General features: G+C 38.6%; 1 protein-coding gene across 1 annotated transcript in view; it reads right to left on the bottom strand.

Annotated features, from left to right (window-relative positions):
* The window catches only part of glceb (glucuronic acid epimerase b), a 29,111-nt gene extending 7,351 nt beyond the window's left edge, over positions 1-21,760 (bottom strand). Inside the window, exons 1-3 of the mRNA XM_035652193.1 lie at positions 21,655-21,760; positions 11,632-12,161; positions 5,180-5,425 (exon numbers count right to left, since the gene is read on the bottom strand). Of these exons, the coding sequence (XP_035508086.1) occupies positions 5,180-5,425; positions 11,632-12,148 (763 nt within the window). The 5' untranslated portion in view covers positions 12,149-12,161; positions 21,655-21,760. The remainder of the gene's footprint in view (positions 1-5,179; positions 5,426-11,631; positions 12,162-21,654) is intronic.
* Between the last annotated feature and the right edge of the window lie 4,107 nt (positions 21,761-25,867).

Raw genomic sequence — 25,867 nt, 5'->3', positions numbered from 1 at the left:
AAAAAAAAACAACAACAACCAAAAAACCCTTTTTCTCATCAAGGCTCCCCCAAAGGATAAAGAGAGGAAAGAGTGTAGGAGTCAAGAAAAAGGAGGGTAATGGAATGATGGGTCGCACAAGTGCCCTTAAGGCCAGACAGATACCAGAGAGAGTGAAAATGAGCCAATAGTGAGAAGACAATTGAGAATCAGAGACAGAGAAATCTCACATGACATGAGCTGAGAAAGCAGAAGCAGACAAGGCCGTCTGAGACACAAAGGCAAGTCGATGAGGAGGAGAATGAAGGAGAGAGCCAGTCTGGCAGGGGCCTCTGGATGACTACGGCTCTTTAATGCACTCATAAATCCATTACTTAAGGCAATGCAGAGAGTAAGTGGATTTGTACTCTGGCCCCGTGATTACTCTGGCATCAATAAAGGATGGGCAGGGAATATAGACGAGATTCCACCTCCACTGCTCTGCTTTTCTCTCTGGCTATTTAGCAATAAGGCAGAAGACAGAGATGACAAGCAGCAAGAAACATGTCAGTATAAAATCATGCTCGTATACGGGATGTTAAATGAACACTTGAAAAACACATGAACGGTTACGTGTTGTAGAAGATCCAAGTGACAAGACAACAGACGTGTGATTATTCATTCACATCCTCCAGCCTATAAAGTATTATATTATATTATATTCACCCCTTTGGGAAATTTTAATGTTTTTAGGGCTGTAAATAAACATTATTGATTAATCAGACAATTATTTTCTCAATTAATGTTTTTGTCTATGAAATGTTGAAAATAGTGAAATATGCTCAAAGTGACTAATGAATTGTTTGTTTTATATGGCCAACAGTCCAAAACTTTAATATATTTAATTTCCTATTAATATGACAAAGAAATAAACCATATTTGACGAGTTCAAATCGAATCATTGGCATTTTTGCTTAAAAACGGTTATCAGATTAGTTGCTGATCAACTTTCTGTTGACTGACTAATTGTTTCAGCTCTACATTGAATAAAAGTAGATTTAATGTGGATTTTTGACTACTGGTCTGTTTTTATGAAATCTAATTTATTTCTGCAATACTGCAATGTATTTTCATTTGTCTCTATATGGTAGTTTGTATTGTACATTGTATTGGTAGTAGTGTTGGTTGTAGCGCTATTGTAGGATTCACAGGAAAATACATCCACTGTTACTCACTGTTCACTCTCCGACAGCTGTATCAGAGCTGTGTTACGTTATTGTTAATAAAAACACTTCACAATAGCCAAATAGTGAAATAATTCACAAGTTATTCTCTGCATCTTTCCAGCCACAGTGAGTTTTTAGAGGAAGAGTTGTAGGTCGACCAGCTGCATACCTCAGACTCCTCAACAAGGTAAAAACTTTACTGCGTCCTGCTGTTGTGTGGAAAACTACTGGCACTGTGCGCCGCATGAAATCACATCACAGTTGCAATTATTACTGACTGACATCTTTACATTACAACAATGCAAATTAGCTGCTCTTGTTTGTTTCTGACAAAGGAGCTGCTCAAGGTGTGTTGAGGTTGCAGTTGCCACGGTAACCACTGGTGTAGGCAAATCAACGAAACTGAAACTTTTTCAGAATAACAACTTTAAAGTTGTTCTTAAAAGCCACTTTAACTCTACTTTGATTGAATGTTTTAAGACAATAAATAGTTGTTCTACAGAGTTTGGTACGGGTGGGTATGTGTCTGTGCACCGATCCGATACCATGTAATTTATTAGCCTCAAAACTAGTTAGTGATCCAACCTACTCTGAGAAAAGGGTTTAACCAGAGCCAGACCATACAACAACAATAGTAATTATACAGGCTTAGCAGTATACTTTTGTTAAAAAATAATAATTAGATATCGGATCCTTCTCTGACAATAATCATAAAAACTTCTTAGGCTGGAGAATAGTTTTTAAAGCACTGATGCTGGAGACAGCTGTTATGATCTGTACCTCCACACACAGATTACTTTGCCAATTGTGGCAGGGTTTGGTTTGTACAAATTGCATTTCTGAACCATCAACCGACCACGAGGGGATTCAGAAAATAAAGGTGCTCAGTGGCGGACAGTGTTCGCACAGGAATGTGCAGATGGTAGATGGTAGGTTATTATCAGGGGACAGACGATTGATCCACTTGTCAGAGCATTTGAGAGGCTGTTCAACACCAGTGCCCTAGATACAGTAAGGAGGAAAAAGGACCCAAAGAAGGCAGGAGGAGGAGGAAGTGGAGTGAGGCAAAGACAGAAAGAGAAATTGACAGCAAAGGAAGAAAATAAGAAAAGTTTGGATGAGAGAGCAGGATAAGACGATAAAAATGGATAGAGCTAATATGATTGCAATGTTTTGGAAGCACAAGGGGGCTGAGGGGTGATAAGTGGGTAGAAATGAGTAAATAGAGGTGGAAGACTGACTGAAATCCGGAGATAGACGAGGAAGATTAATGGAGAATGAAGACTGCCGAGGGAGGGCTGAGGACTGATGATGAAAACATGATGATGTCAAGGAAAGAGAGAGCTATGATGGCGAGTTGAAGCCGCAAGGCAAGGTGAGCGAGCAACAGAGCGAGCGAGAGAAAGAAAAGTGTGAAGCGGTGAGACGAAAAGAAATTGTTGATGATGAGAGGCTAAAAGCGGAGGAATTAGGAGAAGGTGAAAATTACAGTGGAGGCAGCAGCTCAACAGAGGACACAGAGAGACAGAGAGAGAGAGAGAACGTCTTGGAAATATCAGCAGGAGATCAAAGGAGAATAAAAGACAGCTCACAGTCAGCTCTGCGTAAAAAAATCTGACTTCTCCCAATTCTAAAAATAACACTGCCAACTATCTCATGGCCTTGGTCACTTTACAGCAGGAAAACTAGGCCAGATTTTCAATCTCTATTGTAATAAATAGATTTTATTTATAATCTAGACCACTCAGAGATATTCGTCAGTGCATTTCTTCCACAACATGAGAGCTCTACAGCCCAGGGCTGAACAATTTAAGGAAAATCTCTCAATTTTTCTGACTAAAATTGCGCATTAACTTGCACTTATTTTCTACAGGCCTGTATTTGTGGTCTACACAGTATTAAACAAGTTATCACAAACACTATCACAGACTTAGTGTTCCTACAATAATACAATAATAAAATATTGCTTTTACCCTCCCAGGTTCAGTTCAGCTAGAGAAAAGCCAACTTCTACGTAAACTAGGTTTGTTTATTGTGGCAGGATTTAGGTATTTCTTAAACTAAGACATTTAAAAGTTAAAACTTTAACTGGGAGATTCCAGCACCTCTGTTCACCAGCCATATATTAACGTTATACTCGACAACTGCCAAGCTAAATGCTAACTAGTCTAAAGTTGATGTAAAGCAAAACTTGTCACTCTTTTGGTATTTTAAGAACAGCAAAAAGCTGCATTCAAATATCCAAAATGACACAGAACGGTGTTTTTTCTTGCACAACATCATCTTTAATGTAAATCTATAGAATCAGCATGCATAGAATTAGCATAATTAACCAGGCAGAAGCAAAGACTTCTTTCTTTTTGTTTCACAACTCACAGAATTAACCATAATTGAGAAAAGCTGAGTAAATTTGCCAGAGACAGTTGTTGTTATAGTTGGTGAAATGGTCACCAGATGAAGCTTTAACTAGCTCTTGTGATTTGAAAATTGCACTCTTTCAAACTGTATGTGACTCAGACTCCGTCGTTCTCACCGCATTGTGCAGCTCTGAATATGTTCTGTTGGTGGCATAATGAAAAGGACGATAGGACTAAAGTGGGAGACAGTTTTTTAAAAATATTTTGCCTCTTTATAGATCAATTTTTAGATGCACGAGAGAGAAGGCTGCACACAATAAATGACTATAAAGTCTGAGGGAGGCTGGAGCAGAGTTTCCTCAGTACCATATGAGCCTTGGATACAAAGCGAGTGAGGCGAATTAAATCAGATTCCTTGTGGCACCAAGGACAGTGCTGTCCTTCAGTCGGTAACTAATGCACTGATGGAGAATTAAACAGATAATATGTTGACTATTCATCTGTTTGTAAGGAGTTTTTAAAGTTCTTACTGCAATGTTCAAGTCTCATTAAATCCCTGTAACAATAGCAATGACATTTTCAGTGACAGTTTTGTAATGTCAACTCAGTGTCTGACTCATCAAATCAACAAACTACATGATTAGTTTAATATAAAACCTCTGGTAACAGTGATAAAGTTACAGATAAATCACTTCTGATAATGTTATGGTTAATAATATCTGACTGATGACCACTGTCGAGGGCTTTCCACTGAAGCAGAATGAGCTATATTAGCTGCCTCACAGCTCTGAATCCTGCAGAACCTGACCAGAGCTATTAGGTTGCTTTGCTAAAAATATAAATATGATTAATACACTATGTCTAATGGAATAATTTGGTGATATTTCACATATATTTTCATGTTGAATACCATGAAAAGACAAAAAACGACAATGAATTTATCTCATGTAGCCAAAGTTTGATATATATATTATTCCTCTGTATCATAGACCTCCATTTTTGTCCACAATTACACACACATCAGCTAGATATTGATCGCTGAAGAGACTCGCCAGTCTGTTGGTCTTTCTGAACAACACAAATGTAATAATTAACTACCTTTCATTAAAGCCCATATGGTATGTACAATGGCTTGCAAAGCCCAATCTAACCTGACAACAGCCTTGAGCTTTATTCAGTCCTTTAACCAACAAACAGGATTAAGATTAACTGGCTACAGCTGATAACATTTGGAGACCACAGTTATAATTTCAACCACTGATACTCTGGATAAAAAGGAGAAATCTATAGGGATAATAATGTCGACTAGAGGTATTTCTCTCTGCAGCAATTTTCACAATGCATTAAGACAGCATAAATGTGACAATGTCTGACTAAGTGAACAAAATAGGATGAAATGTGTGATGTTGTGTCTGCAGGTTCTTAAATCATCATAATTTTTAGGACATTGTCATTATGTGATGGGTCCACTGTCAACCAAAAGAGTCTGCCAGTATTCTGGCACTGTGGCTGTGACTCACCACACACTATCCTACTGTCCTGAGGGTGTAGTTGCATATCGAGGCTCCTACAGCCACAGTTAACAGGAGATAAGCTCCTTGCCCCGAGGCCATCTGGGCTCATGGAAGGCTTACATACCTGGAGCACTGAACTGACGCACGGTGGTAGTTCGGATCTTATCGTAGACGCGGCTGAGACCGCAACCTTTCGGCACGCTCCAGGGAGCCGTGCTTGCCCGGCTGTCTCTCTCCTCTGCTGTATCATAGACCTCTACGTGGGGAGGGCGCTCGGTCAGGTTTTTGCTGTAATGGCTCAAGCCGTACTGAGCAATCTGGATGGCGTAGAAGTAGCCCTGAGGGCCCCACTGAGTGGACAGAGGCACGCCTGGATGGAGAAGGAGAATAAGGACAGGGATGTTAAACCTACTCCGAGGAGTTTTTAACTGGTTATGAAACAGTCTCAATTTAATACTGATACCTCTATATCACCTACATAAACATGCATCATCTTGTTTATGTAAAGGTTTTTCTTTTAAGCTCTTTGCAGTCTATTTCAAGCAAATGTTCCTTTTTTGATCGCAGTTGGCATAACAGATTTTTTTTGGCTTGAGGAAAGACTGAATCTATTAACTTCAGTGACACATTAAGTTCATAAGCATGGTCGTATCGATAAAACTGGTCCAAAATTAATTATTGATACCACACATTCAAATTTAAAAACTAAAACTAACTGTGAGAAACGAGCTGTGGCAATAACAAAAGTTCAAATCTGGTGCTGTATTGTATACAGACACAGAAGACAACAGAAAACAGTCACTACAAAAAAGAAGCAGAAAACTGTGAAGAAAAGAAACACCACCAGCTATGGTAAATAATTGGATGGTGTGGTGAAATTCAAGATAAGCTACTGCATTTCACTGCAGGTGAGCTTCCCTGTTCACGCAGCCAGGAATAGCTCAGGCAGGAGAATCACTCTGATTAACAGATAGTTCACTTAAAGCCCTTGTGACAGAGAGAGCACATGTGCAACTCAAACCCCATCCTTCTGAGAAGAAGAAGATAATGTACTCAGATTAGTGCTGGGTGATAATGTGCCTCCTCCTTTCAAACTAATCACTGCTGCATACACAGCTGATCACTTATGTACTATTTCCCTTATTGCCATTTGTGCTGTGTTCCCAATAGGAGGTAATCATACACCAAAGACTCCATTTTATTATTTGCTGCTCTCCGAAGTACAGGTCCAGTTGTCTGACCCCAAAATCCAACGGTCAGTGATGTAACACAGAAAGAAAGCTTTTTGCTTTTCTTTTTATGACAGACAATACAGTGGTAATGGATTTTCATTCTAACTTGTGTGTGTAATTGAAAATGGAGGCAAAGAATGAACTGATGGGCATTATGATTGAAGTTGTTGTGGTACTGAAAACGTTCCTCTGCTCCCTCATTAAACCGTTTAGAGACCATACAGCTAGTAATGGTGTGTCTAATGTACTGAACATTTTCAAAATGTTTGACTGTGAAACAAAATGTGCAAACACATACACACTTGTCCTACAGTGAAATGCAGGATTAAGAAACTTACAAACGATGCCACAAGTCTCTCAGTTCTTACTAGTGATATATATAAATTACACACTAAAAGTTAAACAGCAAAATTCTTAGAAATGATACCAACTACTTGTTTTTTACCAATCTAAACATCTACATTTGGTTTTCTCATGTTTAAAACATGAAGTCACGTTTCATCCGTGAGCGAGGAGCTAAACGAGAGCCCTCCATCCACCCCGATCCGCCCTGTGCACTGGACTCTCAAACAACTGCAGTAGGAGTCGATGCAGCGGCGAGGGCATGATCCCTTACTGATGTGCCATCCACAAACACTGGTAATTTGTATTCAACAACTTGCCCAATCGCAGCTAGAAGCACTATTGCTGAGGATTGTGGCGGATATGTGGTTTATTTCTACACCAGCTGGGCAACCGTATTATACTAGTTATATACAAAAGTGACTCATTTTACTTTCATGGCCTGTATGTACATTTCTGTGAAGAATTAATTCAGACAGACCAAATTTGTTGCACAGAAACCTTCAAACCTTCTTAACAGAAGCTCTTGTACATTTACCAATTGCTCCCTGCAGTGTTTCCATACCGAGAGTCTGTCTCGTACTAGGCCAGACAGAACTGCATGCTTACCCGTTGCATAAATGTATGGCACAGAATCAGAAGAGTTTTACCCATTACTAATGACTATACACATGACTAATTTCTACTTTAAAGATTTGTTTTTTTCACACCGAAACAACAAGTGCTCAAATGTATGCTTAATTAAATTAGTTATTACAAGCTCATGTTTATTTACATCAGCAAAAATGTGTTAAAATAATAGATTAATAATGGTTAGCAACAATCACTGTGTAGCCTGTTTCATGACAAATATTCAGAAGTAATGCATCTGAAATATGCATTTTTCTTATGTTTGATCATTATTACTAATGGGGCAGGAATTTATGCCCCAGTTAATTTTTAAAAGGGACAAGTACATACCACCCACCATCATGCATTTGATTCACGTGTTCATAAAAAGAGCACAAAAAATGAAATGCACACACGCACACACACTTAACAATCTCTTGCCAGACTTTTTTTCATGCCTGTCTCGTTACTGGCATCTCCCTCGACAACTTAAGTCAAATTACTGTCAAAATCCCAAAACTGTAACATGGTGCTACTCACTGAATAACACTAAGTAATCCATGTGGAATTGACTGTTAAGCCTCCACATATTTTCATGACTCCAGAGAGTGGACTTTTCTAGAAATCTGAAAACCTAAGGCTTCTGCCAATTACAGTATGCTCTAAGCCTGCTGAAGTTAATATAGCAGCAAAAGTGTGACACCATCTTATTGTTGTGCAATGTTTCTCATTTTTGATCACTAGCTTCGTTGTTTGCCTTTACACCTTCTGCTGAGCCAACTGAGAACTCCTTGCGGCTTTTAGTCTTCTTTAGATAAACAGTTTGAGCAAACTAGCTCGGACAATCTCACAGTGAAGAACCAAAGTGAACTGGTGGAGAAAGTTTAGCATGTCGCAGCTTGCTGGGGACAAAAGCAGAGCTAAAAGGCCTGTGAATACTGGACTAACATAGGTCAGGTGGTCAGAAACATGCTAACAAATAACAACTTGAATGGTCTATCAGAAATGTGTTCCTGTAATGTTTTTTGTATTATTTCTGCCTCCTACTGGCCAAAATAGTTTAATGCAGCTTAACGTTTGCATTACAGCTGGGGACAACATAAAACACTTTGGGGGTATAATACGATCTTTATTTAGCTAGATATTCCACTTCCTGCTATGAAGTGTTTCACACAGGGATTGAACAAAATGAAGCAGCTGGCTTGAACTCAGCTGTAGAATAAGCGTAATTATACGCCAACCACAGGTACTGTAGATGCGAAGCCTATTGGAAAAAAAGCAGAGATGAAAAGAGCCTGTCTGCTCACAGACTGCCAACCACAATTTTATTTAATTTTTATTACAGGACACAGATGGAACTGGGATCAAATTGTTGTCTTTTTAAATTAATTCATGGTTTGGAGTCTTTGTAACCTGGCTGTAACACACAATGGTTTGAAACAGTGTCCTGCATTATATTCAGAGACTATCCACTACTACTATCCACCTCTATCTTCACTGGAAAGCACTGGATCCATCTTGGTCAGCAGTTGAGTGTGCACAGGTGTTAGGTTAAGAGAGTCCATGTATGTGTTTGCACTGAGAGTATGTGTTTTATCAAGCACTTAAAAAGGTTCTAAGGTGTATTTTAGGGCCGTGTGTGTGTGTTTGTGCAAATGTTTAAGTGATGGTGGTCTGCAACGGAACGGGGAGCGAAGATAAAGATGGTTCAAGAAAAAGCGAGAAACACAAAAAAACGAGACAGCTCGTGATTTAAGAGGGTGTTATTAGAGAGGATTAACTACTTCCACTAATGATAGTGCCCTTGCTGCTGGAGCTTCATTATTCTCAACTTTTTGTTCTTTGTCTCATGGAGGCTCTGGTAAAACAAGGGAAAGTAAGACCTCAATTTCTAACCCGCTACTATAAAACTACAAGCCCTACAGGAGATGTGACAGGAACGGCACATTAAAGAGCTGTATTTGTATGACTTTGTCTAATAATAAGAACATGGAGAGAATACATTTGGATTCAAAGACTCATTTATCTCAATCTAAACATTTTTATTTCATTCCACTGGCGCAAGTGACAGCATGAACTTGAGATATTAATACAATCTATGTCCAATGCTAGACTCTTTACATAAGCAAGGCAAAGTGAAGTAAAAGAGCCTTCGCAACATTTAATGAATATTGCTGAGGGTCCTGTTAAATAACTTTTCCATGGGTAGCAGGGTGCGCTGGGAGAGAAACACTCCCATGACCTTGTTTAAGCCCTGTGGTACCTCGGACTGTGACAGGCTAATTAATGAACTGCTATTTTCACCTATAAAAATATGCTAAGTTGAAGAGAGGTGTGTATGCTTGCGCATGTGGAGTGCTAAATAGCAAGGAGCCTTGGGCTTAATTAATGGACCTTGGTAAATTGTGTGTGTGTGTGTGTGTGTGTGTGTGAGACCAAGCGTGTGGTTATGAGAGTGTAGATGTGTTTTCTCTATTTAGTACTAAAAGAAACATTCTGCAGGAAATGGTAGAGTGAGAATAACTTGGCTCCCCACTGCTCAGCCCAGAGGTACAAACTGACAGATTTGGCTAGATTCCTGTTTGACCCATTTTCCACTATATGTGTTGCCTCTCATACATGTGTTGTGGTGGGGTACAATTAGGGTAAATGTAGCATAATTTGTCACCCAAAAAGGTCCTTAAATGGGACTGCAGTTCAGCTGAAAGAGTAATGAGAACTACAAAAATAAAACAATGCACTTTGAAAATCACCCAAACTCGAATTGGAATCAAATAAATATGTTGTCAGGCTTTCTGATCCAACTGTGGGGACATAATTCATTATTTTCTGCATCCATGCAAGTATTACAGCCTCTGAAAGAGCGCATGATGGAATGACAAACATAATTCTTCCAAATTTGACTATTTATAAAACTATTGTGGGTTTGTGTGATGAACAGAAAAAAAGATTTGTGTCACCACGTAAAAGAAAAAATGCCAATGTGGCAAATTGCACTATCAATCTCAGCAAAAATACCTATTTACTGCTGGCAAATTGCTCTTACAGACACGGGCTATCATTATTCATCAAGCTAACCTCTGCAACTGACACTTTGCCAGTGAATATATCATCTTTTATTAGATCTCACCACAAAAACAAAAGCTTGCTTCTTGAGTGGAAATAGACTCAGGAACTGTGGCCGAATAACTACCAATCACATCCCTCCTACTTATACAATTTTACTGATGAAACTGATATGTTTGAATTTCAAAGGGATCTTTTTGGGGGACATAAAACAGCCACTATATTTACAGCTCCTGGGGTGATAGTGTTCCTTCTAATTTACTGGAAGCTCTGACTATTTGACCAAAAAAAAAGAAGAAGAATGAATATCTAGTTTGTAATTTTGGGCCAAGTATACAGGGCCACTTCTTCAAGCGAGCATGGAACTATATTGATGACAATGTGGTTTGAACTAATAGCCTTTTAAAATGAGCTATTGATCCTTCCTGGTGATTATTTTAAATAAGGAACCTTTAAAAGAAACTAACTTGAGTGTGGACTCAAAGTGTGAGAGAACAAGGAGGGATACACTCACTAAACAGACATCCAGCAAGATGTCTATATAAATGAAATATACAAATGCTGACAGCTTCTGAGTGAAGAAAACATTTTTAATTGACTCGACACAAATCATGTTTAGTAGCGTCAGTGTTCAAGAAAGGCTAATAGTGCCTAGGAATGGGTGGCAGAGATTTTGAAATCTGATGCATCTTGTTAATCAAGTCTCGATTCACTTTCTCACAGATCACTCAGCTGAAATCGACCTCATTAAGTAAACCATGTATTTCTCAGTTACGTAGGCGTTATTAAACACCTAAAAAACAAAAGTGCTGATGGTTTATGGAATAGAATCAGTTTGGAAACCTGGTGTTTTACTTTAGGTAGCATGAAAGGGAACATTTTGTTTAAAAGTTAATATGTAATAAGAAATGTACTTTTAGATATATAAATGCATGTTTATGTTGTTAACTTTCCCCCATCATATAAATGTCTGCAAATACACAATGTGAAAATTAAGTTGTCCTTTGACTGACACATCACATTGTCACTTTTTGCACACAGTCAATTGTTTGTTCCTTTTTTCCCCTATGAGATGAGACTGTTATGTTTGCTATACAAAACTAATACTGCTTCTCGAAAATCCTGGATTCAAAAGCATAAAGCATTTCACATTTGTTACTACTAGTGATCTAAACAGACAGTAGAAGTTAAGTTTTTTTTTTAAATATTGTTATTCAGATGCATAGTGACTTGATTTTATGTACTTCAGACTGTTAGCACCACTATTTCATTTAAAATCTAATATTCTCAAACATCCCTGTGATGAACATCAGTTACAAAGTCTTACCTTCCACTCCACTTATACACTTGACACGGTCGCGGACCTCCACATTGTATCCCTCGAACGACATGAAGACTCCATCGGGGTGGTAGGGCTCACGCTGAGCGTAAACCTTTGAATAGCTGTGCTGGAACTCAAACCGATCGTAGCCGTCGTACTGCGCTACTTTGCCGTACACCTCAAAGTATTTCTCCATCCAGCTGAAGGGCAGGTAGATCTCCCCACCCTCTCGCCGGCCTTTGATAGTAGACTCATCATTGATCAGGCAGTCGATTTCTTCATACTTAATCCCGCCGACGACCCCGACAACAGGCGGGGGCTCTGGAGGTTGCGGAGGGTGTTGTTGGCTGCTGATGCTAGCATCCCCCACCTTGGGACTTGGAGCCACCAAGGCAGCGCGGGGCAGGAAGCGCAGGGAGGTGTCACTGGAGCAGCGGTTCCATAGCAACACAGTGATGAGTGTGAAGAGGGCGCAGATAACGATGAGGGTCTTGTAGTTCACACGAGCAGCCAGGCAGCGCATGGTCACAACTTGCCTGCATGACACAAACACGGGACACATTACAGCAAGTAAGGTTGATGATTTGTTGTGAGGCCAATAACATCTATCATCTGGTATCGGCATGTGAAGAAATGTACACCCTACAAGCTTAAGCCCTGTAGACTGGCAGCCTGCCATTAAATACTACTGAATTGATGTTATTAGAGAGCAAAGGATGGTGTGAAAAAGTTGCAAATCTAAATACAGTGACGTAAATTCACTGCACAACATTTAATGCGATTTTCATTACTATAGTCAGTACATTTAGATGTGTACGAGAGGCGAGGTTCCTGAAAGTGCCTTTATATGCAGCAGGTCAGTAATAAGATTTCTCCTCTGCTGCCTGACTTGGAGCCATGGCTTTACAGGACACTTTTTTTGTCAGAGCATTTGGACTGAGAAGGAGAGGCTGTGTGTGTCACTATTTGTCAAATAGTCAAATGTTTAGCAACAGGAACAGACATATCTAAAGGCTACTCAGCATCAGTTTCGGTTTCAGTAAAACCTTGAATAAAATTATTTTGAAAGCAAGGATGCATTTGATCTTTCCTTTCCTTCTGCAGCACTTCTGTCTCAGCTTCTATCACCACATGTGTACATTTAAAAAGCTGTTTAGAAACCCAGTTATGCAGATACATGAGCAAGACATCAGCTTTCTCCAGGAAAAATCTGGCTCTGGGAATCTCTTATCCCCTACCCCGATTACTGAAACCAGGTTTTTGGTTTACATCACATTTAAAAAGAACATCTGCTTGCTGGAGAAAGCTGCCTGCAACCTGGTTACTGAAGCGCCTATAAATGTGCTGAGCGACTGACCTGCTCTGCTCTTTTGCAATAAGTTAAATATGTGGTTAGATCGAGCAAATCAAATGATCTACATGGTAACACTGTTACCCGAGAGAAGGCTGCTTGGAACAACTTTCCTTAAATAGATGACAAGTTGTCAAACACACATTTTTGGTTGCTTTTGTTTGGTGAGGAGACCTCATGGTTATGGATGAGTCAGAAGCACATAAGAACAGAGGTGGTAAATGTAGAGTCTGTTGCTGATCACGATTGTGCACTTTAAACAAAATTTGGTTTGGTCGTACACGCAAAACGGCACGTTTGTGACCAATAATTGTGCTTAAACTGCCAGTGTGTGCCTGTGTGTCTCATTTATTACCCAACTAAGAAAGCAATAAGTGACTAAGACTATTCTGTTAAAAGTCATCAAGAGACTTCTGTATAATTACATTAAATGGCAGCTGTTCTTATCTCTGACCTTTTTGGCCCATGTTGCATCTCTTGGTTACTGCACCCTTTTGAAAGGTTTATACTATCACTCACAATTAAGTTGTATATTGACATTTCCAGTCTAAAATATATTTTTTCCATATACAAGGTTACTGTCACTATGTGATCGTTTGTTCTGTCTATATCAGATTATGTGTTCTGTGCATTTTCAATTTATACATTCATCCATTTTCATTTTAATCATCTGGATGTATTTTAAACTTCTCTGTACAGCATTAGTTAAAAGCAATGTATTAAATAGCAACACAACAATATTTAACATTTGCACAAACTCCCATGTTTATTTCAGGTTCTCATTCCATATGAATGGAGACCTCAAACAATGCACACAGCAAATCAGGCATTTTCTACCAGGCCAGCAAGAAATCAATACACATACTGACGTCTCCTCCTCCGCACTAATTACAGCTTACTGCCCATACAATTTACTATTACAGTGACGGCAGAGTTCGGTCCTCTGATGACAGAGGAAGGAGAGGAGGAAAATCATTACTCTCCAAGATCCTTTCAATATCTCAGCTTAAACTAGCCACTGCTAAAGGTCAGCTCAATTAATGTGCAGTAATTGGACAACAGCAATGTGCATTGCAGTCAAATTATAGCGCTTGCAGATTCTTGAACAAAGTTTAAATCTTAGTTGACTCTTAATAGGGAAGTAGACTTTCAGAATGCTTTAATAAGCAAAACTATAAAAGCACTGAATTTAGGCTCTGCTTGTGTAATAAAGGAGTTGAGATGTGTCCACTTGAATGGGCACAGAATATTTTTTTTTCTCCAATACACAACTGAATTTCATAAGAAAAGTTCTAGTTTAAAACTTTTTGCAGTTCCAGTCAGTGGTGGAAAAAAAAACCTTTGGTGCCCCTGATAAATTATTGCCACACATAAAAACTATCATTGATATTTAGAGAAATGTCAGCCTGGTGCAGTGATGAAAGATTGGGCCGACGGGAGCTCTGACAATACTGAAAATGTGAGGCGGAAGGCCTAGGGACTGCACCCTGAAAGATAAGTAGGACCAGCCCTGTCAGGGAACAGACTATAAATAATTGGCTCTTTTTATAGTGATTCGTCGCTAGTGTTGAGCTCAGGCTCAAGGTGGATAGACATGGGCTTAAGCACTGCAGCATGGAGAGCATCCTAATGCTTCACGACGACTATGAGACGATTCGTCTAAAGCCATGTCCCATTTCCTGAACGTAATTTAAACCCTGATACAGCATCATTAGCATGCTGGAAGAGGAGTTAATGTCACGGGTAAGTAAATTACAAGATGAAGTTCGTTTATGGATCACAAAACCTGGATGTTCTGATTCACACTCTGTCTCAACCACATCTGACGGACAAATAAGCAATTGCTATATGGTTGAAACTACTTTGGCTGTAGAGGTTGAAATCAACCAGAAACTAACTGGAGAAAAAAAAAAAACAAGAGAAAGAGAGCAAGAAAGATGAAGTGCAAAAGAGAGAGAAAAGACTGTGAAATCAGGAAAGATCAACTAACCAGAAACTGAAAATGTATTTCTTCTATATTTCATTACAATAAATTAAAAATAGTAGCAGATAAAACTCAGCAACATTAAAAACGAATGACGAGATGACACACTTTCGAAATGTCACTTGTCAGAGAGTGATACATTTGGCAAGGCGTCTTTGCAAATATCAGGCATGTTTCATTACGCCAGAACTCACTCAAGACACAGTTCAAAGAAAGGAAAACAGTCAAACAAGAGCCAGTCTCAACTCTGACCTGAACCAGTCCTGTCTATAAAAGGGTGCTGGCTCTGAGATAAGACTTGTTTTCTGTTGTTTTTTCCATGTTAGTTAATGTTCCAATACCGTTTATGGTGGAAAACATGTACGACGGATTCAAGGGCAGCACTGAAGACAGGCTGTTGCATGTAATTGGCCTTTAACACTTCTCCCATCTTTCTAAATTGAAATAAACTGCATTAAAATCCACATAAAGTAATAACATTTTGTTTCCATGTCCTCTAGGTTTCCACTGAACAGTTTAGTGTAACAATGATGTCAATGTCCTCTTGACTGTGTTTCCACAAATGAAGATGTTTGTAAATCATATCTGCTGCTATGCAAGAGTTAATTACAAGGCAAACAAACACCATTGGGCTAATTGCTCAGACGGTGGTGGCGTTGTATCTGGTGGAGTTCGACTCAAATTCACTTACATCTATTAGGAGTCTGTTCACACCAGAAAAACAACAGCATCGGTTCTTTATCCAATGACTTTTATTTGTTATTTCTGGAACAGTCATTTGCATCATTTTCTGTTTTATCATTCAGGTATGAGGACTTGTTTAGAAGATATGGATGGACCTTTGTGTAATCCACTGGTTATCAGCTCAACTCAGGAAGTGTTGCATAGATATAATCCCTGTAGTACAAACACGGTTTTGACCTGGAAGAAAAACTACAGTGACATCAAATATATAAAAAAGACAGATGCAACCGGACAGGAGGTGAAAGACAATCCTGTTGGAGGATGAAAGTCTTCCATGCTTGACGGATTAAGGAAAATGACACTGGAAAACAAAAGCAGCTTTTCAGTTTACATGCTCCCGGTGTCCCGCCTCAGGAAATTGAAAAGTGCCTGAAATAGCAGGCAGTGACTTGTAGATTTTCATATGATGGCATCATTATTTTTAAAGCTTAAATGATCAAACATGGCTGTATGTATGCAAGGCAGAGGAAGGAACAAAGGAAGCCTTTGGCATATTTCTTTTTTTTCTTTTTTTTTTTAATATCAAATCAACTTCCCCTTTTGCATCCAAACGCCCATCATCCACTTGCAGTCTTTAATTTTTGTAAGAAAATACATAATCAACAACAAAATCTACTGTGATCATTACACAGTACAGCAGTTCTGTATATTGTATTTTCTTGAATTAAACTTATGATGACAGCAATTTGTTTTGTTTTGTAATGACATAACACCCACACTGTCAAGGTTTCTGTGTTAAAATAATGTTGAATTAATAGAACTTTACTATAGACACCATACCTAACAACTTATCACTGATCTGTGACATTGTCGGTAAGCTTAACACAAAGACAGGAGGCAAGCGGAAACAGCAGAAGTACTCTATTTTAAAGTTACCTTAACTAATGAATTGTAAGGTTATCTGTAAATGGTCACATTGAGCTATATACTGTAGCTATTTGGAAACATATTACATAGCTGGTATATGGTGCTGAAACAGTTTACTAACTGATTAAAAAACATTCATCTATTTTGATAATTGATTCACAAAAAAAGCCAAATATTCACTTGTTCCAGCTTCTTCTTTTCTTTGTTTTATATAATTGTGCCATTATTGAGTTTTTAAACTGCTGGTCGGACAAAACAAGACATTAGTTAAGCTCTAAAATGATTAATCAGTTGAGAAAAGTAATTGTTAGATTAATCAATATTAAAAATAGTCAATAGATGCAACCCTAGTTGTATACTTATTTAAGAATTTTTAAAAATAATTGTCACAGCATCACAAATAGGCATTATTTTATATTATATATATATACGAATAACTAAATACGAAAATTGTCCACTTACAGTATGCTAACAATGACAAACTGCTGGTAAGTCACGTCTGACTTAGCTTAATGCTCTCTGACTGACAAATCCTACATGATACTGCTGACAGCTCTACTCTGTAGCTGCTTGAGCAAAACATCGGCTCCACGAACTGACAGGACGAATTCCTGAGGTCCCAGAGTGCTCACATGTCCAATAACATAGAGCTTTTTTGCTGCTTCTGCAGATCATCAAAGGCTTTAGACTCTGATTGTGAGCTTTCGCCTTTGAGCTGTGATGGACAGTAACATATGAGGGATCTCTGGGTGCCCTGATGGTTGCTTCATCATATGCAGCAAGTGATCCTCCGGCTTAAAACTATGGCTATTAATTCTGTCTGACTTCTTTTTAAACACATGCAAATATTTGGATGTCTTTATCCTCCAAATCCCCCCCAGTAACAAGGCTGGGAAAATCCTAGCAGGCACCTCATACTGCAATTGTTTGTTAATGATGAGAAAGAGTGCTCTCAAAAAGAGTCTCATGAAATCAAATCTCATCAACAGCAAAATAACACTGTAACCTTGTTAAATGCACTTCAAGTCAAACTAGCAGCTCATCTCTGTCCTGGTCCCCGGTGCAGAATGTACAACATTTACAACATGTCAAAACTGCTGCAGCAGTGAGCATAGGGACGGGTGAATGGAGCTGTTTTTCTTCTCCTGCTGTACTGTGGCGTAAAAATCACAAGCAGTCATCACAGCAATAAAAGCTGAGTGCTCGTGAGCCACCCTTGGGGAGCTATTGGAGCAGAAGCCTGGTGTATGCGTGAGGTGCAGGTGTTGCAGCCCTAACTAAACTCCTGACATTTTCACTGCTCTCCTCCACGGGTGAAGTAAGGTAGGGGTGTGAGACGGCCCGTAAATTATCAGCTTATGCTAAAGCTGTGAGGCATGTTGTTCCTGTGGAGATGGGGTGTGGTGTGTGTGTGTGTGTGTTGTGTGTGTGTGTGTGTAATGCATATGTATTGTGGGAGTCTGTTGTGGTTCTGAGCATGTTTATGATACTGTGTAGGCATCAGGGTGAATGCCTACATAAAAATAACGTGAATCTTTATCCACAACCAGTATGCAAGTACAGTTACTATAAATATCTTTTTCAACCTGTTGCAATACTCACATTCTATTACAATTATACATTTTGTCATCAAAAGACACTATTCAAAGTGTTAGTAAACAACATAAACCAACCAGTCTAGCGTACTGAGAAACTAATTAATCGGTTGACCGATATGCCACACATTTTGCTTTTTTGAGATAACCGCCATCGCTTGATGACTGGGCCGCTCAAGAGGCCATAAACAAAAAATGTCTGCAGACACATCTACAGGCAGCCTCGTCAGTGTGGCTGCGGTGGAGCGCTGTTAGCACTGGCCCTTATGAGTTTTGGGAAAGTGGTTAAAAGCTTGCCCTGTACTGTAACTCTCATCAATCCTGCTGTTAACATTTGCCTAAATTCCCTCATTTCTAAATGTTAAAATGTTTCTACCATCCTAAATGACAGAAAATCTAATTGAAAACCATTACTGGCTAGCTTTAAATATATATTATATTATAGTGTACATAATAATGGAGTTAAATTAGGTAATTTCCGACAAACTGTTACAACTCTCTCCTTTAAAATGTCAGTCATGTTCTGAAATCTAAACTCAGTGTATTTTTTTTTGTTTCAGAAATTAATAAAAAAATCCATCAACAAAAACACCTAAAACAACATGTTACTGCTGAGATTACCAAGTATATTAGATTGTAATGCGTATGAAATAATAATATATTGCCCTGTTCTCTAAATATCAGCACTGACTATTAAAAAAACCTACATCCGTCGAGCAGTACCAGTGTCACCAAAATATGTTAACACTCCCTCCCAGGCATAATGTGCTAAATCTGGAATACAAAGATAATTACAAATATCAAAGCCGACACCGATCTGAGTCATTAACTTTTACATTCAAGATGCAGCTGCTGAGACTGTGTAACATGGCAATAAGTCAAGGTTGTAAGAAGGTAGGAGAAGTTAACTGGACCTGCCTGTACACAAATACACATAGTAACCAGAACAAGTTCACCATTGTAATTTAATAAATGTTGTGTAGAATCTGCAGCTACCTGTTTCAGCCTGGCCACTGTGCCTGCAGACCTCCTCTCTGTCTCTCTCTGACTGCAGCCACAGCAAGCAGAGAGGTCTGCATATTCATGAAGCAGCACTGGGGACTCACTTGCCGGTCATACTGTTACTAATGTCTTCCCGACAGCCACTTGATTGTTGTTAGGGTCGTTATAAATGAAGTAGGTAAAGCAGTCTTAACAGTCACAAAATCTAGTGACACCAAGGCTGCAACTAACAGTTATTTTAATTATAAATCAATCTTCGGATTGATCGGAATCTTCTTGATTTAGTTGATTAATCGTTGAAATGCCACAAAACAGAGGAAAATTACACTTTACTAAAGGCCAAAAATGTCTTCCCTGTCTGTCTTGTTTCTTCCCCCCCAACATCCCTGAATGCAATGTTTCTTATGTTCACTAAAACATAAGAAAGAAAACCAACTGAAACTGGAACCAGAAAGTATTTAGTGGCAAAAAACAAAACTTGAAATAATTAAACAAATGATTAGCCAATGACAAAAATAGCCACCTTTGTTCGTGCACTGTTCCTTAAAAGAATGGCAGATCAGCTAACAAACCTGCAGCCACACAGCAGACCAAGAAGTATGCTGGAATCACTGCTCAATAATAAAGCTTTCTTTAGAGGCAGCCGAGAAGTGAGTAAACTGCTTTGAAGTTAATGCGCCTGTGTGTTTTATCTCTAGTAGGAGGATTAAGCAGGTCATTACGAAAAAGCTTATAACTGAGCCCTACTGAGGGATTAAGCAAACTCCTAATCAAATGGAGGCAAGAAAAAAAGAAAAATATAAACAAAACCTTTAGCCATCATTTCAGAGGCGGGTCATGCCAGCTGCTTGTCCTACAACCTCCTAGAAATCTCAGAAACAGGGAGTGGCAAAGGATATGTAAGAAAGAAAGGATCTAAAAGTGAAGTAACAAAACAGGCTATGGTAGGATTTAGAGTGCTGCAACAAGAAACTCTGGCAGTTAAGGGGGAAATGACACTGTGCACCGAATGTGGATTTGGGGTTTAATAGTCATTGCATGCTAACAGTTTTGTCTCAAATTAAATAAATGAATCTCATTCCCATTACTTTGTTAACGCACAAAATGTGTTGGCAATTGTATTTTTGTTGTGTTTGAGTGTTGAAGTGGAATCAACAATCTGTACTAAATAACTGACAAACTAATCTTAAGGCTAACGTTGCTAATCTATGTCAACAATATGAGCTTTCTTGAAGCAAAATTACATTTCCAAAATTAATACATTTGTCAACTTAGTATCCATGATCTTGTTGTCAAATATTAGTTTCTAGGTCTTAATGACACTGCATCTCCTGTTTCTGTCACTTAATGAAGTAGACATGGAGCCTGCAGCCTAATCATTCTGAGTACTATTAAACCTGAGGTTGAGCAAAAGCAAAAACAACACAAAATGACTAAATGAGTATCTGCCATTAAGAAGCAGTTATGTTTTGTCATATTGTCCTTCTCTTTACAGGTAGAGTAAAAGTAAGCTCATAGGAAGAATGCCAGGCTTGAAATATGTCCAAAGTAGCTTTCCGTGCACTGCAAATGCACTGCTTTTGTGCAAATATTAAGCACATTTGTGTTGCTTTTCTGAATCAAACAGCTCTCCAAATTCTTATTTATGAGCTTAATATTTACCAAACAACCAACAAATCCAGCCAAATCTAGCCAAATGTCAGCATTAGCTCTGCTGAAATATATGTGAACATCCCTGATGTTCAACTGAAACGACATAATTACCTTTTATAACGTGATTATCAAACAAACTGTACAACTCTCTATATGCATAAAAGAGGCTTATGCAACACAAATTACTGTACACTAAATGGCCAGTTGATGATTATTTCACACCGCCCATGTGACATAACTCAAATATTAGCTATGGTATGAAGTGGTGAGCCATTATCCAGAGATTATAACAGTGCTGTGTGGGGGTGTGCGTCAGTTGTCTCAAGTCCAGCAGTCTCTCTTCATGCAGACACACAATTACCCGGTTACACAAGCTAATGAACCCACGGTTAGTTCAAAGAGCTCCATCTTTCCTTATGCTATCAAAGACGACTCAGTACTGACGAGATGAGGAGAAACGCAGGGCTTAGGGGGACTTGTAACAGCTATGCTTAATCATTTCATCACACAAACAAGACTGGGCCATTCTTCACAGTGGATATAGGATTTAATTTGTCCATGTAATGAAGTCTAGCACAAATTGGCATGCAGAAGAGGTTAAACTGCATAAACAGTATGTTATTTAATTTCACGTACAGTAAGGGTTATTTCACAAAACAAAAACACTGTTGATTCAGCTCGGTCATAACGAGGGGTTGTGCATGCAGAAATATCTACACTACTTGGCGTCTAAATAATAACTTCTCTTCTGTGTAAGCTAACTGGGAGGTGGCGACCCTGAGTGTGTATGTATGTTGCCCTGAATCGAGGACCGCAAGGATATTGATACTGACCTCTAATCCATTTACAAATAAACGGCCAACTGGCTGGACATCCTGTCGACATTCACCACAGAGTCTTTCCACAGCTGGTTCTTCTGGTACTTTGTTTTCTCAGCCCCTATACATGACAGACAAGAAAATGTAAATTTAATATAATTATGGTGCATTTAAGTTGAAGTTATCTATAAAAAGCTACATAAGGTGCATACAACTATGTAATTCTGTACGCATGAAATTCAAGAGCATATGCACCTGTATCTCTGTATAGGTGTACAAAAACTGTTATATACATATATACAGGTGGCTTGTACAACAATTATACATGAAAAATTGTCAATCCCTGGTTTTATTCTTGCTGTTTTGAGTTTTGAGTGCATCTTTTTCCCTGTATGAAAGATGTGCATCTGTAGTAAATGTATATAATATCCCTTTAACTCTGTTGGGATTATGTTTATTCTGTTTATTACTATTCTGTGTCCCATCAGGGTGGGGCCTGGAAGGATGAGGCAGGTTTATCCTAGCTACAGCTGCTGATGAGTCAATAATCATAAAAAAGAATTAATTCCTACTTCACTTTCTTCCATGAAATCCTTGAAAAGCCTAAATGTTTCCGGAGGTAAATTATTACTGATTGCTCCTGCTCGCTAAGCAGCTTTTCAATACAAACTTTTCTGAGGGAAACAAAATTATTAACTGTTGTAATTCTCTTTTTCACTGTGGCTAATTATAGCCTTAAATCAATGCCCAATAGACTTTGACACTGATGTTCTATAAATTTAGACGAGGAAACAAATACATATTTGTAATTGCAGCCATGATGAATTTATAGGCTTTCCGACAGCAGGGTCATTAATGTACTACAATCACTCAGTGCAAATCTATCAGTGCAAATATGCAGAGTGTGACATGGATACTTTACTCTGCAATTAATCTCACCAATGTATTCCTTGCCCCTGTTGAAACAGGCTATTAAACTAAAGAAGGTGCTAAATCGCAACGTCAAAGAGAGCATATTGATCTTTTTATGAAATGTGCTTATTGACGAAGCACTTAAATTAGATATTGTAGAAATAAAACCAGCTGGGCTACTCCTGTCATTGTGTGGCCTAATGCAGTTTTACAGTGCTTGAAGAGAAAACAGACCGACAGAAGACCAAGAAAAGGACAAGGTGAAAGGGACAAAACAACATAAAAACACTTCACTATAAAATGCAACCCAATTAGAAATACATTAAATGAGTCACAGCTTCATTCATTACCGCTGTAATTAATCCCAAATCAATATCTGAAACATGATATTCTTTGTGTTTTCTCTTTCAACTGGTTTAAAGACAGATCAAAAGAATATCTCAGAGTAAAACAAACCTGAGTGCTGATGCCAGGTGAAAAAAAAAAGATTAACACACTACAGCTTGTCTGCTACAAATAAGCAGAGATACCAGCTGACCAGCCTTTTTATATCAGATTAATTACACCCCAACCTGACTAAAGAGGCAAAATTATTAAAGATCATTTATATTCAAACCCTGTAGCTACATCCTGTATATCTGATCTATCCTGCAAAAGGTCTGTGAGACAAAATAAATTAAATCTTAATGAAATATTTCGGACATAATTGTGCTGTGATGACAGAGGGAAGGTGTGTGTGTGTGTGTGTGTGTGTGTGTGTGTGTGTGTGTTTGTGAATGTGTAACCTGCCTTCATCTGAAAGATGTGACATGTTGTACCCAGCCAGGGTGAAAAGGAAGTAGAAATGTCAGCAGTCTTAATCAATATTCCCTGGCTACTGTATGGGCGTACTGATGCTTTTTTTTTTAGGCAGGTGTGCTGCAGGCAGATGGTGAGAAGTGGAAAATGAGAGTAAACGTCAGCCTAGAGCAGCTCATTCTTCCTGGAGCTTGTCCTGCACCACTCCTGCCATCTAGGCATTTTCTAGGCAACATTTCTTTCCAGATATCGCCTCTCTTTGAACATCTGGAAGCATCTCAGCTGAGCCACTGCACAGGCATCCACTTACACAGAAGCCACAATCGGGTGGTCAAGAATAGCATATTAATCTAAACATATTGTTTTGTTTAGCAATACAAAATAACACACACACGTTAAACCAAAAGGACCATCACACACACACACACACACACACACACTCACACACACTATCTGCGGCTTAGTGTATAAGAGTGGATCTCAATTAGGATTTTTTTTCCACTAGCCCTGCTCTATCTTGATCATTCTGATCATTTGCACATATTATGGAGGTCACATGAATCTGTTAACATCAGAGGAAATTGTTATATTTTTACAAAACATACACTCGGTTGCCAGTTAATTAGGAACACCTAACTAAAGCTAATGCAGTTTAACAGCCCTGCAGTAAGTCATACCTTCATGAAGATTATAAGAGACTTGTGGTGCTGTTGAACTCTGCTGCATTATACTGACAGGTGTTTATATTATTTTGTCCACCCCATTTATATCAATGAGGAGGAGGCTACATAACGGAAACTCCTTTTAGTTGAATGCAATACAGTTTAATGGCACCACCAACTACAGTCTCCAAAATGATCATATAGTTGAATTAACAACTGTTTAAACTAAAACTGAACAGGATTTAATGCAGAACTGTTGTTTTAAGACAGCCCTAGTTTTTAGCTCAATGTACATAATAAACTGGCAACTGAGTGTAATATTAAGCTGACTGTTCAGACCATCATCTGGTAACTGCATTGACAATGAGCTGCAGTGCATTAGGATATGTCTGATTTAGCTCAGCAGGTGATTGATTATGAAGTCTGCTGGAGGAAACCGTGCATATATGTGAGTATTTTAAAACAAAGTTTAAATGACTCCATTTAGAAATGTGATTTTGTTAGTTTACTATATTTTTATTTGACCTATATGTACTAGAAATATGTTAAAGATGTTTTGGCCCCATCTTGTTTTATTCATTATGAATAATTAGGTGTTGCCAAAAAATAAAAAAGTGAAAGGAGCTGATGGACTGTGTTTGAGGTGTCAGATCAGAGACGAGTACCTAATAATCACTACAGCAGGAAACCACTAATTTGCTAACATAATAAATTAAACTGCATTTACAGCAGACTGACGATGAAGAGAGTTTTTTTTAATATTTGAATTTTCATTTGAAGTTTAATTTCTAAAGTTGAAGCTCAACCAGTATGAGTAATAGAAATAATCTCTGAAGGATGTGTAATGAAGAGAAGTGAAAGCCAAGGAGAACTCCAGCTTCTCTTCAAGGTGGCTTAGCATGGGGCTCTCAAAGCTTAGCACTGCGCTGACACCGTTTTCATAGCCTTTACATATTGTCCCATTTAATCGACCTTTCTTAAGCAAGGGGTTGACACCTTGCATATGAATCACGAACATCAACTTTATGGCTCTCTCCTGTGAATACATTTTGAACATTAGGCTGAGGATATTTCTTTTACGACGGCTTGACTGAGAATGATATTAGGTCATTAATTATTTTTGTCGCTCCTCATTTGCTGCCATCCTGACACAAGCAGCCATCTATCAGGACTTGCAGTCGGGGTAAAAAAAGAGAGATAGAGACCCATCTGTTGGGCATTCATAATACATCCATTTTCTCTGGGGAGTCAATGGCTAGCCAAACATTGAATGATCGCACCACTGATGCCACCATGGTGCCAGCCATCATTGACCATCTGATGCTCAGAGCAATATCCAAGAATTCTGAGTCTGCAAAGTGAAGAGCTTGTTTAATTGAGATTTTTGCTTGCAGAGCTGGAGCGAACTGATTAAATGTGATCACTTCTTATTAGGCATTTCATCAACTCTGCTTCTGCTTACACACACACACACACACACACACACACACACACACACACACACACACACACACACACACACACACACACACACACACACACACACACACACACACACACACACACACACCACACAACACACACACACACACACCAAAGGAATTGTGATACACACATTTTCAGATTTAATACAACAATCAGTTTTAAGGTCATGATTTCAATTAAGAGGTTAGCTGTAACTAACTTATTTTTATTATAAAGTAATCATTTTTTCAAACCTTTTTTTTCCATTTTAACAGTCTAGAAAATATTACAAAATAGTGAAAAAAAATACCATTTTCAATTTCTCCAAGCCAACCAACAATCCAAAACCTTAACATATTTATTTTACCTTCATATATGACAAAGAAAAGTAG

Source organism: Morone saxatilis, unplaced genomic scaffold, assembly GCF_004916995.1.
Source record: "Morone saxatilis isolate NCDOM2014 unplaced genomic scaffold, NCSU_SB_2.0 Contig11, whole genome shotgun sequence".
Classification (NCBI taxonomy): Eukaryota; Metazoa; Chordata; class Actinopteri; family Moronidae; genus Morone; species Morone saxatilis.
This window is presented reverse-complemented; position numbering and strand designations above follow the sequence as displayed.